Source organism: Elaeis guineensis, chromosome 13 (assembly GCF_000442705.2).
Source record: "Elaeis guineensis isolate ETL-2024a chromosome 13, EG11, whole genome shotgun sequence".
NCBI lineage: Eukaryota > Viridiplantae > Streptophyta > Magnoliopsida > Arecales > Arecaceae > Elaeis > Elaeis guineensis.
This window is the reverse complement of record NC_026005.2, coordinates 77,862,564-77,881,065: the sequence shown is the minus strand read 5'-3', so window position 1 is coordinate 77,881,065 and position 18,502 is coordinate 77,862,564. Positions and strand designations below refer to the sequence as shown.

Here is an 18,502-nt window from a genome sequence, read left to right as displayed (position 1 = left end):
TGTTGGTTTATTGAGTCAGAGATAAATGATACCATAAGACTGGCATGTCTTATATATACTCAAAAATGAGAATGGTTGATCTCACAACCACTTGTGTGGTGACACTAATACAAAGATATGGTGCTCATTAGAGAATGAGTTCACTAAATATACCTGTGAGAGAATATCTGATGGAGATTTATTTACATGTCAGCTGATGATTCTCTAGTGAAAGTTGTGTAAGTGGTCTTTGACCTGAGATCGTCATAGTACCTTGTGTACATGAATCCATATTTGGTTCACTTCCTAACTTGATTCTCCAATCCTTGTATGGGTGTTCTGGATATGGTAAAGTCTACATGAAGGTTGTGAGTGATCAATAAGAGATCAATCACTCCTAATAAGAAGAGCGAATATCCTATGTGATATCATAGATCGATGGTTCTAAAAGTCTTTGGCCAAAGCAGATGATTATTAGAAAAAGATTTCTAATATATCATCAACTGAATCATCACTTTTTGATTGAGATACATATAGATAAGTAATTGAGTTTGATATGTTTTCATGTCCACAGCTCATCTGAGATGTTGTTTACTGAAGATTGAATTACACGATAACTTGCCACTGAAAGATATTTTAATAATTTTTTATCAAAATTTTAAATCTTTCGGATAGTCATGATATGTTGCTAGACATCAATCTTGACTTGTGGACTCATCAAAATTAAAAGAGTTTAGTTCAAAATTAATTAGAAAGAGTTCTAATTAATTGAGACTCTTCGATTGACCTAATCTAATCGGATTAGGATTACGTCGAGAGTCTGGATCAACTGCTAGCTAGATTTGAAATCTAATAGATCACACACTTTAAAATTTAATCTTGATCTAATTTAATTAAAATTTAATATAAATTTTAAAGATTAATTTGATATGCTAGCACATTGTATTAACTCAAGTTTCTAAATTGGTTCAGTTCAAAGTGTTTGAGCTAAACTAGACCGGTTGTCTTTGACCTAATGGGATTGGGTCTAATTTAATTGGATTCTTATCCAACTTAGAACAGTTTCAAATGTGGAAGGACTCCTCTGCACCCATCAGGTTTCATGCCAAAATAATGTTGCCGCCCTCTCTTAATTAACATGAGAAGATGAAGAGTTCTTCTTAATGAAGGCTCTTATCTTATCTTATCACCTCGTTCTCTCATCCAGAACTCGATTTATTTCATGCTATTTTTATATGAGATTTTTATGAGGTGCAGAAGAGGAGGAGTCCTTCGGTGTGAAGGCTCTCCTATGCCATAAAAAATATGGTGATTTATTTTATCATGTGAGAAGGTGGAGCGCCAAAGGTTGGCACCCCTTGGTCCTTCCTCACATCCCATGTTCACCTATTTATATGGGGCGTCCTATATGGACCAGGTGCTGGATTTTGGATGAAAATCAAAGATAAGTGGCGTGTAAAAGAGAAAAAAAATTAAAAATAATCTAAAAAAAAAACAAAAAAAAATTAAGAGGCAAAAGTTGTAAGAAGGGTGGTGAGAGAATTAGCAAGTGTTGCTAGTATGTCCTAGGATTTGATTTTTTCATATGTTGGAGCCTAAAATCAAATCCTAGATTGTAAGACATCTGAAGAGTGTCTTCTTAGCATGATTCTAGTGGCAACATCGAAGATGACTGGACTTTGATGTGATCGTACTTTATGTTCGAAGCTGGTAGTGTTTTTGAGAAGATAAGGCTGTGGCAGAACATCGGTTAGAAAGGATCTTGGCCAACTGTCGTGTGGATCACCGTTGGAGAGTTTCTATTTTAGAGTCTTATGTGATCATCATCGTGCCATATTATTTTTTGGTGAAAGTATAAAATTATATCCCTTTGCATGCTTGTTTTGTTTTGATCGACATCAGCAAGATGATTCTAGGTTTGATTTTGGCTCGATAGTTTTAACTGTTAAAGCTATTGATTTGTTTGTTTTAAAATTTTAAAAAATTAATTTTTACTGTGTGTCCAAAATTCAATAGTGATATCAGAGCCATCCTTGTTAGATTCGATTAAACAAGTGCAAAGTTGCAGTATAGAATTATTCTTGTCATATATTGTCAAAAATATTACATCAATTTTTAACATCGATCTTTAAAATCAAAAATTATTTTTGACTTTATATAACCATGGATTTAAATTTTAAATATTAAAATTATAAATTTATGATAATATAAAATTTATTGTTTCATGGTTGCTGGATGCTTAAATCGATTTATGGATAAGAGTGTTTTGCATGCCTAATTTGATTAGGGTTTGCTTTCTTATTTGACATGCTTGACATATATTAAGTTATTTTATGCACCCTTATGTGATTTTTGGCATGATTATATGATTGTTATTATGACTTATAAAAGCATGTCGAATTGCATAATATGTTTAGCATATTTTATATAGTTGTAGTTAGGATGTGCCGAGATCAGTTCAAAGATCTTCTTAAAAATTATATTAAGTTGTAATATCAGGATTCACTTTCAATTTAAATATCAAATTTATTTGATCAATTGGTGTCAAAAAATATATGAAAATAATTTTCTAATTAGGTCCGTATGCTGGCCTGGCCAATTTTATTGGTGTCTAAGAAAAGCTACGGAGTACTTCCCATGTACTGACCTGACCAATTTGGTCTTAATGAATTTTAAACTTAGATTGATTAGTGATGTAGACACTATAAGGGCTTTTCTTCAAACTTGGTCAATAGAGTATGTCAAGATCTTAATGAGCTTATTGTGCTATCCACAAGACTTACTATAGAAATTGATATGATATTGACCAAGTGCATATTGATGCTTATGGCATATTTGAATAGTATTAATTTATTGTGCTATCTATAATGACAGCATTGTTTAAGTATGACCATATGAGATTGAAGGGTTAACTTAACTAGAATACTATAGTTTGTTGTGCTATTCATAAAACTATAACTGATCTAGAGACAAGAGAGAAAAATATTAGAATTGTATGAGATACAATTGATAAAGAGTTACCTACTTTTGAACTCATGAATGCTTGTTGTGCTATCCACAAGGTATTTGTGAGGAATAGGGATTTCAATCCCACTAAAAAATATAAGGATGTTTCTCATTTTTATATTTGAGAGCTATCAAATTCGTTAAAATAGTGAAAGACATAATTAGCCAAAAATTTAATCTAGTTGTGAATGTCATTATGAGTTGTCTGCCTATATTGTTTCTTATTATTATAAATTAACTGCACATATGGCATCCTCGCTATCACTCAAAGGCATACTAGATACAAATAAATTGATCGAACCAAACTACATGGATCGATTGAGAAATTTGAGAATTATTCTCACTCAGGAGAAAATCTCCTATATATTGGATACACCTGTACCCGATTTGATTGGAAAAGATGCTTTCGAGGAGGAAAGAGCCACATATAAGAGTAGAAAGATGAAGTGTGACTATCAAATGCATCATGCTTGTCTCGATGAGCAACGTGCTTCAGAGGTAGCATGAGAAATGGATGTTCCCTTTATACTCCTTAATCTTAAGGAGTTATATGAGAAATAAAATCAACTGCTAGATATGAGATATTTAAGCAGTTATTCTGTATCGCATGACTGAAGGCATCTTTGTGTAAACACATTCCTAAAGATGATTGATTTAATCACTCATCTGGGATAATTAGATTTTGTCATGAATAGTGAACTTAGCCAGGATTTGATCTGCAGTCTCTTTCCGACTCCTCTCAGTTTGTCATAAACTATCATATGAACAAACTGAATACTAGCCTGCCTAAGCTACTGAATATGTTGAAAATAACATAGAGCCATTTCAAGAATGAAAAAGTTTGGTTCTTCTTGTCGATAAGATCAACAAAAAAAAGACAAGAAGGGCTCTAAGAAAAAGCTGAACTCTAAGGCTGGCATCTCCAAGAAGAAGACGAAGAAGGTCTCTGCCAAAGGTACTTACTATCACTGTGGCAAGGAGGGACACTGAAAAAAAAATTACGAGGAATACCTTCAACTGTGAAATCGGTAAATATTGTAAAAGTTTGTATATGATACAAACTAACTTATCATTAAGTACTTCAATTTCAGATTTTGGATATTGGATATCGCCTGTGGCTCACACCTTTGTAAATCATTGTAAGATCTGTAGAAAATAAAGAGTCTGAATAAAGGTGACTTTGAGCTGTTCGGTACTAGTAGAAGTCCATTCAGGCCGAAACATGAGAACAGAATTTTGAAGTTATCTTCAGACAAAATTTTGAAATTAAAGATCTGTTATTATATTCCTAATATCGTTAGAAATATTATTTCTGTGCCATTATTATTAGAACAAGGATTTGAAATAAAAGCAAAGAACAATGGTTGTTCTATATATTTTTTTGATGAATTTTACGAAAATATTTATATTGATAATGATCTTTTATTTCTACCACTTAATGATAACGTACTTCATATTGATAATATGAAGAAAAGAAAGAGTGAGGATGTGAATGTCACATACCTCTGACATTGCCGACTTGGTCATATAAATAAGTCAAGAATTAACAAATTATATAAAGATAAATTTTTGATACTTTTGATTTTGAATCATATGAAACTTATGAATCTTATCTCATAGGTAAAATGATCAAGACTCTATTTACTGGACATGAGAAAAGGATGAGTGACATTTTGGACTTATACATACTGATATTTGTGGTCCAATGTCGACTCAAGTTAGAGGTGGATACTCTTACTTCATCATATTTACTGATGATATGTCTAGGTTTGGATATGTGTATTTAATGAAATATAAATCTGAAGTCTTTGACAAATTTAAAGAGTATCAAAAAATGTTGAGAAACAAACTGATAAAAGTATTAAAGCTCTTCGATCTGATCGAGGAGGAGAATACTTGACTAACGAGTTCTTCGATTATTTAAACAAAATGAAATACTCTCTCAGTAGATACCTCCTTACACTCCACAATTAAATAAATTGCAAAAATGAGGAATCGCATCTTATTAGATATGGTGTGGTCCATGATATGTTTCATGGATCTTTCGATCTTCTTTTGAAAATATGCTCTCGAGGCCGCAGCGTATGTTTTAAATAAAGTACCTCCAAATCTGTCTATAGCATATAAGATATGGAAAGAAAAAAGCTAGACCCAGTCTTAATCATATTAAGATTTGGGGTTATCCGGCTTATGTAAAAAATGTTAATGGATATAAGCTGGATGCTAGATCAGAAAAATACAGGTTTATGGGTTATCCCAAGGAGAGTATAGGATAGTACTTTTATCACCCTACTCCACAAAAGGTGTTTGTTGGTAGGTATGCATTTTCTTGAAAAAAAAGTTTATCCAAGAAGGAGGCAGTGGGAGGTCTGTTAACTTAAGAAATTCAAAACCTACAATCTATCCAGGACTCACAAAATGATTCTCAACCAGATGTATCCATTGTTAAGGCACAGCCACTACACATACATCTTCTCCAAAGGTCAAGTAGAGTGCGTAATGTACTACTCAGAAATGAATTTATCATTGAGAATAACAACACATCCCACATCATTGAAAATGATGATCTCCCGACCTATTCGAAAGCTATCATGAGTAGTGACTCTGATAAATGGCTCAATGCCAGAAAATTCAAAATAGACTCCATGTATACCAATCAAGTTTGGACTTTGGTTGATGCGCCTGAGGGTGTGACCCCAATAGGCTGTAAATGAGTCTTCAAAAGAAAGATTGGAGCAGATAGCTAGATGGAGACCTATAAGATCAGACTGGTGGTAAAAAATTTCAGACAAAAATAAATGTTGATTATGAAGAAATCTTTTCTTCAGTAGCCATGCTCAAGTCTATTCGGATAATGCTTGCTATTACTGCATACCATGACTATAAGATCTGGCAGATAGATGTCAAACTGTCTTTCTCAATGAAAACTTTAAGGAAGAAGTCTATATGACTCAGTCAAAGAGATTTATCTCTAATGGGAGAGCAAATCAGATATGCAAATTGAATAGATCCATTTATGGATTAAAACAAGTATCGAGGAGCTGGAACATCCATTTTGATGAGACAGTCAAATCGTTTGGCTTTATTAAAAATATGGATGAACTTTGTATATACAAGAAGACTAGTGGGAGTGCTGTTGTCTTCTTGATTTTGTATATGGATGACATACTACTCATTGAGAATAATATCTCGATGTTGCAATCAGTCAAGACATAGCTATCACAAAAATTTTTCATGAAAGATTCGGATGAAGCATCCTATATACTGGGTATAAAGATCTATAGGATAGATCAAAAAGGATGCTAGACTTGTCCCAGTCTCGGTACATAGATCTTGTATTGAAGAGGTTCAACATGGAGGCAAATAAAAGAGGTTACTTGCCCATAAGTCATAGCATACAATACTCTAAGAAGATGTCTCCTAAAATACCTGAAGAGAGAAATATAATGAGTTTTATTTCTTATGCTTCTGCTATAGGATCAATCATGTATACTATATTATGTATCAAGCCTGATGTGGCTTATGTTTGGACATTGTAAGTAGATTTTAGGCTGACCCCAAAGAGGATCATTGAAAAGCTGTGAAAAACATACTCAAATACTTGAAAAAGATTAGAGATGCTTTTCTAATATATGATCTGATGTAAAACTAGAATGTTATATTGATTCTAGTTTTCAATCTGATCTGGATGATAGCAAGTTTATATCTGGATATGTGTTCACCTTGTATGATGGTGCCTTAAGTTGGAAGAGTTCTAAACAGTAAACTATTGCTGACTTGATCACTGAGGCTGAGTACATTGCTGCTAGTGAGGCTGCTAAGGAGATCGTCTGGATGAAAAAATTAATCTCAAAATTGGGTGTGATTCCAAAAATTGAACAGTCAGTGCCTCTTTATTGTGATAATACTGAGAAAGTTGCTTAAGCTAAAGAATCGAGATCTCATCATAAATTCAAGTACATTCTAAGATGATTCCACCTCATTCGGGAGATAGTCGAAAGATGTAATGTAAAGTGAGTTGATACCAAGAACAATATAGCGGATCTGTTTACTAAGACCTTGTCAGTGTAGCAGTTTGACCGCCACCTTGATTGCATGGGCATCAAGTATAAGGACGATTGGCTTTAGTACAAGTGAAAAATTGAAAGAACAATATCCTACAAGCCAATCGCATATGGAATGCGAGAGGATATTTTTTGTAATTTATCTTTAGACTCATATAATTGACATTAATATTATTAATAAAATAGATATTTTTGATTCATTATATGCTGCGTCTTATTGTTTTTAAGATTATAATGAATCCCATAGGTCTGGACAATAATTTTTGGGCCATAATAAGATTACGTCAGTGAGACCTAAAATCTTGATAGCCATGACCTAAAATATTCTCAATGGTTAGTTCATTGAGTCAGAGATCAATGATACCGGTAAGACTGACATGTCCTATGTATGCTCAAAAATGAGGATAGTTGATCTCACAACCACTTGTGTGGTAACACTAATATAAGGATATGGATGCTCATTAGAGAATGAGTTCCCTGAATAGACCTGCGAGAGAACATCTGATGAAGTCTTATTTACATATCAGCTGATGATTCTCTAGTAAGAGTTGTGTAAGTGATCCTTTGACCTAAGATCGCCATGGTATCTTACGTACATGAATCTATATTTTGGTTCACTTCCTAACTTGATTCTTTGATCCTTGTATGGGGTGTTCTGAATGTGGTGAAGTGTGTATGAAGATTGTGAGTGATCAATAAAGGATCAGTCACTTCTAATAAGGAGAGCGAATATCCTATGTGATCTCATAGGTCAATGATTCTGAAAATCTTTGGCCAAAGCAGAATGATTATTAAAAAAAAATTAATATATCATCAACTAAATTATCACCTTCTGATCGAGATACAAATAGATAAGCAATTGGGTTTGACATATTTTCATACCCACAGCTCATCTGGAATATTGTTTGACTGAAGAATTGAATTACACGATAACTTATCACTGAAGAGTATTTTGATAATTTTCTATCAAAATTTTAAATCTTTCAGATAGTTATGATACATTGCAAGATATCAATCTTGACTTGTGGACTCATCAGAATTAAAAGAGTTTAGTTTGAGAATTAATTAGAAAGAGTCCTAGTTGATTGAGATTTTTTGGCTGATCTAATCTGATCAAATTACAGTTATGTCGAGAGTCTAGATCCACTACTGGCTAGATTTGAAATTCAATGGATCATACACTTTAAGATTTGATCTTGATCTGATTTAATTAAAATTTAATATAAATTTTAAAGATTAATTTGATATGCTAGCATATTGCATTAACCCAAGTTCTTAAATTGGTTCAGTTCAAAGTGTTTGAGCTAAACTAGACCAGTTATTTTTGACCTAATAGAATTGGGTCCAATTTAATTGGGTTCTTATCTAACTTGAAACAGTTTCAAGTATGGAAGGACTTCTCTGCACCCACCAGATTTCACACCAAAATAATGTTGCCGCCCCCTCTTAATTAATGTGAGAAGATAAAGAGTCCTTCTTAATGAAGGCTCTTATCTTATCATCTCGTTCTCTCATCCAGAACTCTATTTATTTCATACTGCTTTTACATAAAATTTTTTTGGGACATAGAAGAGGAGGAGTCCTTCTGTGTGAAGGCTCTTCTATACCATAAATAAAATATGATGATTTATTTCATCATGTGAGAAGGTGGAGCGCCAAAGGTTGGTGCCCCTTGGGTCCTTCCTCACGTCCCATGGTCACCTATTTATATGGGGCATCCCATATAGACCAGGTGCTAAATTTTGGATGAAAATCATAGATAAGTGGCATGTAAAAGAAAAAAAAAATTGAAAAAAATTTGAGAAAAAGATAAGAAAAAATTGAGAGGCAAAAGTTATAAGAAGGGTGGTGAGAGAATTAGCAAGTGTTGCTAGTGTGCCCTAAAATTTGATTTTTTCATATGTTAGAGCTCAAAATCAAATCCTAGGTTATAATACATCTGAAGAGTGTCTTCTTGATATAATTTTGGTGACAAAATCGAAGATGACTGGACTTTGGTATGATCATACTTTATGTTCGAAGCTGGCAGTGTTCTTGAGAAGACAAGGCTGCGACAGTACACTGGTTAGGATGGACTTTGACCAACTTTTATGTGGATTACCATTAGAGGACTTTTACTTTGGAGTCTCATGGAGATCACCATCATGCCATATTGCTTTTTAGTGAAAGTATAAAATTCTATCCCTTTGCATGCTTGTTTTGTTTTGATCGACATCGGCAAGATGATTCTAAGATTTGAATTTCGATTCGATAGTTTTAACTGTTAAAGCTATTGATTTGTTTGTTTTAAAATTTTAAAAAATTGATTTTCACTGCATGTCCGGAACTCAACACTATGTATACTGAGTTTGTGGCATGCTATGGAGCAGCCTGTCAAGCTATATGGTTGAAGAATTTTATTTCTAGATTTCTTATAATCGACTCCATCTCAAAGCCACTGATGATCTACTGCAATAATAGTGCTGCTATCTGTTATTCAAAGAACAACAAGATCAGTAGTAGGTCCAAGCACATGGAGATCAAATATCTTATAGTCAGGGACCTAGTAAAAAAAAAAGATATTCTAGTAACGTACATTGGTACAGAGTCAATGCTTGCTGATCCCCTAACTAAAGGGCTAAGACCCATAGTTTTCATGAAACATGTTGAGAATATGGGTATTTTAGAGTCTTTTGATTTATTGGGTTAGTTATAGTTTAATATTTTTTGAGTTTATAGTCTTTTGATTTATTGGGTTAGTGAGAGTTTAATATTTTTTGAGTTTATGTTTTTATATATTGACTTGATAAATAAATTTTACTTGTGACTGACTGCTTTATTAATTAATAGATTTTATTCTTGTATGATTTATATATACATATAAAACAAAATACAATATGGTGTCTCAAGAATAAATATTTATCTTGAAAATGACAGTCGTATGGGTATGTCTTATTTTACTATCATGAGATCTCGACACTTTGTTTGGAGACATATAGGCTTCTTTTGAAGTCGTGGGATTTCTCTAGCTTTTATTAAAACATAAGATTAAAGAAAAATCATGATGAGGACCGACATAGATATAGCACATATTTTGAGATCATTTATTAGGTGCTATTCCTGTCACACTATCAGACTAGTGATCTGTGTTGATATGGTTGTTAGTAATTGTAACCATGAATTAGTCTTGTGTCAGTAGCATTGCATAATGATTATCATGATTCATTACTGATGGCCATATTGGCTGGATTGTTGTTGAGGTTTTATCTCAGGATCTTTTATTTTTAAAATATGACCACATCAAAATTTTATTGTCTACCCGAGAGTTAGTTTTATTATTATTTTAAAAAAAACTACAATTAATATCCCCCAAGTGGAAGAATGTTAAAAAATTTTATTAAAATTTGAACTTTCATTAATTGTATGATTTGTATTTAATAAAATTGGGTTGTGACATGATCCGATGAGATCAAATTATGGGCTGTTTGTGATCATAAAATTAAAAGCCCAGTGTATCTCTTGTTTAAAGCTTGATTGGACGGTAAGTGTAGGCTACTGAATTTTATAGAGCCCGTAATGGGAAGCACCAGTAAACCATTATAAATAGGCTAGGTCCCTTCTTTAAAACCTAATTTTTTAGATGCTTGCTCCATTGATAGCCGTCATTAGAGCAAGGTTTCTTGAGAGAAAGACCAAGCACAAAATACATATTTGTGTATTCCATAATGGTGCAAACAGGTATTCCTCTAACTTTTGATTAATTATTTTGGTATTCCAATAATCATACACTTGATCCTATTAGAAATAATCTAACAAGGACTACTGTTCTTGAGACTCCCCCATGCTCCTTTTGCTATTGGTGTTCCGCAGGATGTCATCAATCTTCCTCGGTGATGGGCCAATCGTCGGAACCCACGGCGGACCAACCTTCCTCCCCATGTTTCTCTTCTCCCTTCCTTCGGCCTCAAGATCTCTCCTTCCTCAACTGAGTTCTTTTTCCTCTAATCGGGCCCCTCTCCCGCTTCTCTGGTCAGGATCTTCTCCCTCCTCTCTGGCTAGGATTTTTTTCTCTTCTCACCTCCTTCGGCCAAGCCCCAATTCGATGAATGGCGCCTCTCCATCTCTTCTCTCTCTTTGGAGGAAGGAGTTGCCCCTCCTTGGCAACGGCCGGCCCACCTCCTCTGGTGGACTACTCCTCTAGCTCACTGGCGTCTGGTCAGTCTCCCCTATCGCCATTTCTCTAACGGATGGTCCCCCTTCTCTCTCTTTCTCTTATCTTGCTCCTCTATCTCTTTCCTCTTTGTTAGGATTTGATGCCTCAAGATTCAGCCCATATTGAGCCCACAGTGAGATTCACGGTGAAAAACGAAATCCTACGAGATCAAGATTACCCGAAACGGAGCTCGAATAGAGGAGATACGAGCTTTTGAAGTCGGCATGACATTCGAGGCGGCGGAGGACCGCCGGCAACTGGCGGCGCGCGGCAGCGGCGCGGCCGCAGGCGACGGCGCGCGGGACGCACGACCCAGGCCCGCGCGGGACGCGCGACCCAGGCGCGCGCCCAGGCGGGCGCGCACAGGCGCGGCCCAGGCCCAGCGGCCTGCTGGCCCCTTTGCCCCAGTCCACCGTGGACCGGGCGGTCCACGGCGGGGCTTGTGGACCGCGTGGGCATTTTCCATGCGTTTCTCACGGTCCACGGTACTATTCCGTGGACCGTAGCACGATCGGAGGGCCCAGGTGGCTCCCGATCTTGATCCGACGGTCTGGGACGTTATTTGGGTTGATTAAGGAGTCCTAATCATGATCTAAGTCATGATTAAGGTCTATAAAAGGCCCTGTGATGAACAGTGAAGGCGTGGGTTGGTTTTCTCGCACCGTACGAATCTGAGAAGAGAGAGAGAGGCGAGAGCACTGTGAGAGAAGGAGCAGGAGGCTCCTGGACAGCGGTCGTCAGGCTCTTCAGGGGTTCAGGGGGGGTCTCCAAGAGAGAGAGAGCTTTTGTGAGGAAAACTTTAGGTGAGAGAGAATTGGGTGTACAAGAGTTGAGGGTGAGGTCTCATCTTGTAAAATTTTCTTTTTCATAGTGAAGTTTGCATGCCCCGTGGAGACGAGCCCTTTTGTGGCTGATCCACGTATTTTGATTGTTTTCTTTTTATTTTGTTTCTTCTTTCTTTCTGCTGCATCGCGTGGTACTGAAAAGATCTTGGGAGGTGGTATCCTGGCCAGACATCCACCCAACAAGTGGTATCAGAGCAAGGCGGTACAAGGACGCAGATTGCAGTGGTGGTGAGCAAGACTGAAGATGGAGAAAACAGGAACAATCAAGATGGAGATCAACAAGTTCGATGGTAAGAGCAATTTCTCCTTGTGGCAGGCAAGGGTGAAGGACGTGCTCATCCAACAGGGGTTGATTGATTCTCTCTTGTGCGATGAGAAGCCGACCACCATGGAGGTGCGGGATTGAAAATGACTACAGATGCAGGTGGTGAGTACCATCCGCATATACCTGACGGATGAGGTGGTGATCCATGTGCTGAGCGAGACTTCTCCGACGGTGCTGTGATCGAAGCTCGAGGAGTTGTACATGGCGAAGTCTCTCACCAACACTCTTTTCCTCTGGAGGCAGTTTTACCAACTGCGGATGACTGAGGGACAGAGCGTGCAGGAGCATCTGAGCCACTTTCAGAAGATCCTCACCGACCTCCTCAGCATTGGTGAGAATATTGAGAAGAAGACCAGGGCGCTGGTTTTGCTGGCGTCGCTTCCCCCTTCGTACGAGTCCTTGGTGACTGCTCTTCTAGTGGGGAAGAGCACTATCAAGATGGACGAGGTCACCGCAGTGATACTCCAGAACGAGGTTCTCAGGAGGGAGAACCCAGCTTCGAGCTCAGGTGGCGGTAGCTCAACTTTGGTGGCTTCTGGAGGAGCAAGAGGCGGTAGACAGAGCGACAGGAGATCGCAACGAGGGCGGTCTAAGTCCAAGAGGGACTTGAGCAAAACCAGGTGTTACCGGTGTGAGGAGTTGGGGCATCTAGCCAGAGATTGCCCTCAACTGAAAAATTGGACGGTGGCTGCTGTAGCGACGGCCGGCAGTGATTCAGATGGAGATGTCCTGGAGATATCTGACGAGGTATCTACTTCTTCCCAGCAGTGGATATTAGATTCTGCATGCCCCTATCATGTATGTTGCAGAGAGGAGCAGCTTGACTCCCTGGAGAATAGTGAGGGTACTGTATATCTGCCGGATGGATCGAGCTGTGCAATCAGAGGCATTGGGACGGTCAGCTGGAGGACACATAACGGTGCAGTGAGGAGATTGGGGGAGGTCCAATACATACCCGATTTCAGGCAGAATCTTATCTCACTTAGCAGACTGCATTCGAAAGGCTACAGGACGGTAGCTGGTGGAGGAATCCTGAGGGTGCTATGCGGTGATAGGATTGTGCTGGAGGGGAAGAAGGGGAGCAAAGGATATTATTACCTGGCAGGGAGCCCAATGCGAGGTGGAGCTTCGGGAGCTAGGTGGAGCCCAGAGCGAGGTGGAGCTCCAAAAGGCGGATCGGGCATGAGACAGGAGACTCGGGAGAACGAGAGGCGACGTCGCAATGTGAGATTCCTATTGCCGCAGGACGATGCCCCGAGCAGGTCTCAGGTCAGGAGGAGCACAGCATACGACGGAAATGGGATCGAGCAGCCTGGCTCGACTCCCATGTTTGCCCATCCATGATCAGTAGGCGATTGCCCCAGGGCATGGGGGCGAGGAGATCCAGAAGCTCTCAGAGTTTGGAGGAGACCGAATATCGAGTCGAGGTAGAGATTGTTAGGATTGACGCCTCAAGATTCAGCCCACATTGAGCCCACAGTGAGATTCGCAGCAAAAAATGGAGTCCTACGAGATTAAGATCACCCGAAACGGAGCTCGGATGGAGGAGATACGAGCTTTTGAAGTCGGCACGACATTCGAGGCGGTGGAGGACCACCGGCTACTGGCGGTGGGCAGCAGCAGCGCGGCCGCAGGCGGCGGCGCGCGGGACGCGCGACCCAGGCCCACACGGGACGCGCGACCCAGGCCCGCGGCCCAAGCGGGCGCCTGGCCCAGCCTGGCGCGCGGCCCAGGCGCGTGCAGTCCCGCCCGCAGGCGCGGCCTAGGCCCGTGCGCGCGGGCCAGCCCAGGCCCAGCGGCCTGCTGGCCCCTTTGCCCCGATCCACCGTGGATCGGGCGGTCCACGGCGGGGCCTGTGGACCACGTGGGTGTTTCCCACGCGTTTCTCGCGGTCTACGATACTATTCCGTGGACCGTAGCGCGATCGAAGGGCCCAGGTGGCTCCCGATCTTTATCCGATGGTATGGGATGTGATTTGGATTGATTAAGGAGTCCTAATCATGATCTAAGTCGTAATTAAGGTCTATAAAAGACCCTGTGACGAACAGTGAAGGCATGGGTTGGTTTTCTCACGCCGTACGAATCCGAGAAGAGAGAGAGAGGCGAGAGCACTGTGAGAGAAGGAGCAGGAGGCTCCTGGACAGCGATCGTCAGGCTCTTCAGGGGTTCAGGGGGGTCTCCAAGAGAGAGAGCTTTTGTGAGAAAAACTTCAGGTGAGAGAGAATTGGGTGTACAAGGGTTGAGGGTGAGGTCTCCTCTTGTAAATTTTTTTTTTTCATAGTAAAGTTTGCATGCCCCGTGGAGGCGAGCCCTTTTATGGCTGATCCACGTATTTTGATTGTTTTCTTTTTGTTTTATTTTTTCTTTCTTCCTGCTGCATCGCATGGTACTGAAAAGATCTTGAGAGGTAGTGTCCTGACCAGACACCACCCAACACTCTTCTTCTTGATGCCGGATACCTCTTGTCCCCTCCCTCTCCCTCTCTCCTTGGCTAGGCAATATCCCCCTCTTTCTTTCTTTGGTTGTTGCTGGGTGGCCTCCTGGCCGGCCTTCTTGACTTTCGGCCTACTCCCAACACCCCCTTCTCACCTCTCTCTCTTTGGTCTGGACTTTTCTTCTTTCTCTCTCTCCTCTATCTGAAAGAGAGGATGGAGTTGTCCCTCCTTGGCAATAGACTGCTCACCTCCTTCGACAGACTACTCTCCTCATCCCGATCCTGGCGTTTGGCCAGCCTTCCTTCTCACCACCCCTCTCTTTGGTCGGTCCTCCTTCTCTCTCTATCTCTCCCCTTACTCCATCTCTCTCTTCTTTCTGATGCAGGCCCCCCTTCTCCCCTCTCTCTCTTTGGCTAGGAAATATCTTCCTCTCTCTCTGGTTGTTGCTGGGTGGCTGTGTTGTCACTTCTCTTGGAGCGTCGAGTTCGGGGTGCTCGTTGGACCTTCTTCTGAAAATTCTTTTCTTTCTCCTCTCTCTTCCTCTCTTTCTTCTTGCCACCAGCATCAGACCCTCCAGCTATCCGGACCTTCCTGCTGCTCGCTTCCTCTCCAACTGTCATATTATTTTCCTCTCTGAGTTGCTGGCATCGAGGACGAAAGCAGAACAGACAACGATATTTGAAGCGTCGTTGATTAGTTGAGAAGCCGTCGGTCTTCTTCCTATTCAGAAATATGTTGTTTCGATGATCTCCTTCGACGGTCAGTATTATCTTTTTTTTCTGTAAATAACGAGATGAATTTCTATTTTTTTGAAATTTAAATTTTAAATTTAAATTTTGATATTATATTTTTTTAATAAATAAATTTTAAATTTAAATTTTGATGTCCTTAGCTTGATGGGGTTTTTTTTTTCTCTCTACTGAGAGTTTTTCCCCTCCGTACTATCTTTCTCTCCTCTTAATATTAAATTTGGATGATTTTTTTTTTTATATTAAAAAAAAAGACAATGAAAATTTTGAGAGAAAATATAGAGGAGTTAATGTCAAAATTATCGCCTTCCCCATCACTTCTTTGTCTCCACTGCTCTCTCTTTTCCTCGTTTAACACTCCATGTGTCCCATCGTCAAGGTATGGCGCCCACACTTTTTAATAAAAAATAACCCCTACCATATTCTCTCTCTCTCCAGGACAACAACCAAAAAGAACAATATATACATTATAAAATTTGCTGAACTGACCACAAGTGCAACTAAAAGAATCTAACCACCAGGACATAAGTCATAAAATCAATCGAACTAAACTAATATGTCATGGTCCAACTTTGAAAAACAATATATTATGTTACAAATGCACCTATTTTAAGCATTTTAACAATTAGTTCTCTCCAGAGCAATGAGAAAATAGTAATCTTTCGTTTTGCTTCACAAAATGAAAGAAAATATTTGTTGTGTAATTAACTTTTGTCCCCACTGATAGGAGAGAGACAGGGCAAATAATATCAAATTGCATATTTACCCCCACAAAAGTATGTGGGTGCCATGAAGAGAGTGTTAAAGAGACGACGTATGGGAAAAAAACTATACTATTTTATCTTATCACTTCAGTTCAAGATTAGACCTTAGTTTTCTGTAGTAATCATGACTATTTTGTACAAGTCTTGTCCCATATAGCTAGTTGATTCTACAAGTCATTATCAATGCAACGGTTCAGTGCAACCAAGGGCTTTAGTCTTGGCCTTTCAACGCATCACTAGTAACTAACCTTTTTTTTTTTTGGTAGAACACTAACTTAATTTATTTAATATACATTTTGGCCGCAATATTTTACAGGTTGGGTATGCAACAGTTATCCTTGGTTCAACTGGTTTGCCTTTCCAAAGCAGGGCTATGATGGAAAAACACTTCAGTTTAGCTGGAAGAAGAATTTTGCAGGTATTTTCCACCGTTAAAAAAAATTAATCGATGACCTTGTGAATCATAGTTAATAAGTTGAAGTGATCAATATTGCACTTTTTCTCTTTAATATAGGAAGAGAGGATGAAGACATTCGATGGTAGTTCTTATGGCCTTTTGTTGGGATGGATTATGGCTGCCATATATATGGGAGGCCGCTTACCACAAATATACCTAAATGTAAGTGTCTTCTATGAAAAAACTGAGATGCTTTTATTTGTCACGAAGGGAAAAAATGTAATTGTAAAAAACAAAAAAAGGGGAGAAAAATGCATATCCTTAATATATGGATGGATGATAGGATTCACCAAAAAAAGAAAAAAAAAAAAAAAAAGGTTCTGAAACAAATGATCTGAACCGTTTTGTGATTTCTAACTAGAATATAACAGAATCTAATAGCTTAATATGCGTTCATGGGACAGTCTTGCATCTGAAAAATGGATAGTAAATATTTATTACAAAAAAGGAAAGTACATATTTGTGATTTAGATTTTGTACACTTGTCATCGCCATCATCATCTCACAACTCATTTTTGATGGATACTTCTTTGTCTTCCAGATTAAACGAGGGAGTGTGGAGGTAAGATCTGTAACTACAGTTTTCAGCCTGTTGTTTAAAATGGAGTGAGACAACCGGAAACTGTTTTGCATTTTGTATACTAACCTTGTTGTGTTGTAGGGTTTAAACCCACTTATGTTCATGTTTGCACTCATTGCTAATGCAACTTATGTCGGAAGGTTCTCTCTCTCTCTCTCTCTTTCTATCGGATAAACTGGGAGGCGGAGTACTCACCAAATAATTAACAAGAATATTTGGATGCAGCATACTTGTGAGGAGTGTCGAATGGGAAAGGATCAGGGCTAATGCCCCTTGGTTGTTAGATGCAATAGTCTGTGTGCTTCTCGACTTATTTGTATCCTTTGTTACTTTCTTCATCTTATTTCCTGGAAACTTCATGGTTCTATATATGATCTTAACATACTTTCATAGATCGTCACACAGTTCACCTACTACAAGTACATGCATAGAAGGGAAAGCCGCGAAGAAGAAGGATGTGGGGGTTACACGGAGATCAAGAGTCCCTTGCCTGAAAACTAAGGTGGAGTCCAGAAGTCGATGTGCATGTTTGTTTGATGAAATGCCAATCTCGTATAGTTGTTTATGTTCTATCTGAATTTTATTGTGGATGTAGCCCATATTACTCAGATTTCTGCACATTATGGATATCTAAGTCTTTTTTCCTTGGGAATGTTGCAAATCTTGCGATTGTTCAACTACACTACCAGTACACCTCGCCGTAAAATAGAAATAAAGAGTAAAACGAACGATATTACCTACCACTTCCTAATAAGAAACTTCTTCAAGCTATAATTTATAAGTTCCTCAAGACAAGGGTGAGGAACTTGTTGCCGCCAAAATCCTAGCCAAAGGTCGGACGGACCGGCAGATGGCAAGGTTAGCTATGTCCGTGCTTTGATGAAGCGGTATACTAAAAGTTGAAAATAATAAACAAGAGTGGAACAACATTGAAGGTTGATGAAATTTGTATGGCAAGAAAACCTTCGATGTCTAAGTTAGGCAAAAATTTTGGAAAACAACAACGATTTGAGAAAGCAAAAATAGCACTATGAGTGTATGGACATACCTGGAGGTCCCCTGGATGCTGTTTATATAGGATGAGGGTCAACACCCATTATTTAATA

At 38.8% G+C, this 18,502-nt stretch overlaps 1 protein-coding gene across 1 annotated transcript in view; it reads left to right on the top strand.

The window, feature by feature from the left end:
• The window catches only part of LOC105055832 (vacuolar lysine transporter YPQ1), a 28,460-nt gene extending 10,412 nt beyond the window's left edge, over positions 1 to 18,048 (top strand). Inside the window, exons 7-12 of the mRNA XM_010937825.3 lie at positions 16,676 to 16,777; positions 16,874 to 16,978; positions 17,358 to 17,378; positions 17,478 to 17,536; positions 17,622 to 17,712; positions 17,790 to 18,048. Coding sequence (XP_010936127.2) covers positions 16,676 to 16,777; positions 16,874 to 16,978; positions 17,358 to 17,378; positions 17,478 to 17,536; positions 17,622 to 17,712; positions 17,790 to 17,897 — 486 coding nt within the window. The 3' untranslated portion in view covers positions 17,898 to 18,048. The remainder of the gene's footprint in view (positions 1 to 16,675; positions 16,778 to 16,873; positions 16,979 to 17,357; positions 17,379 to 17,477; positions 17,537 to 17,621; positions 17,713 to 17,789) is intronic.
• Positions 18,049 to 18,502: the final 454 nt, after the last annotated feature.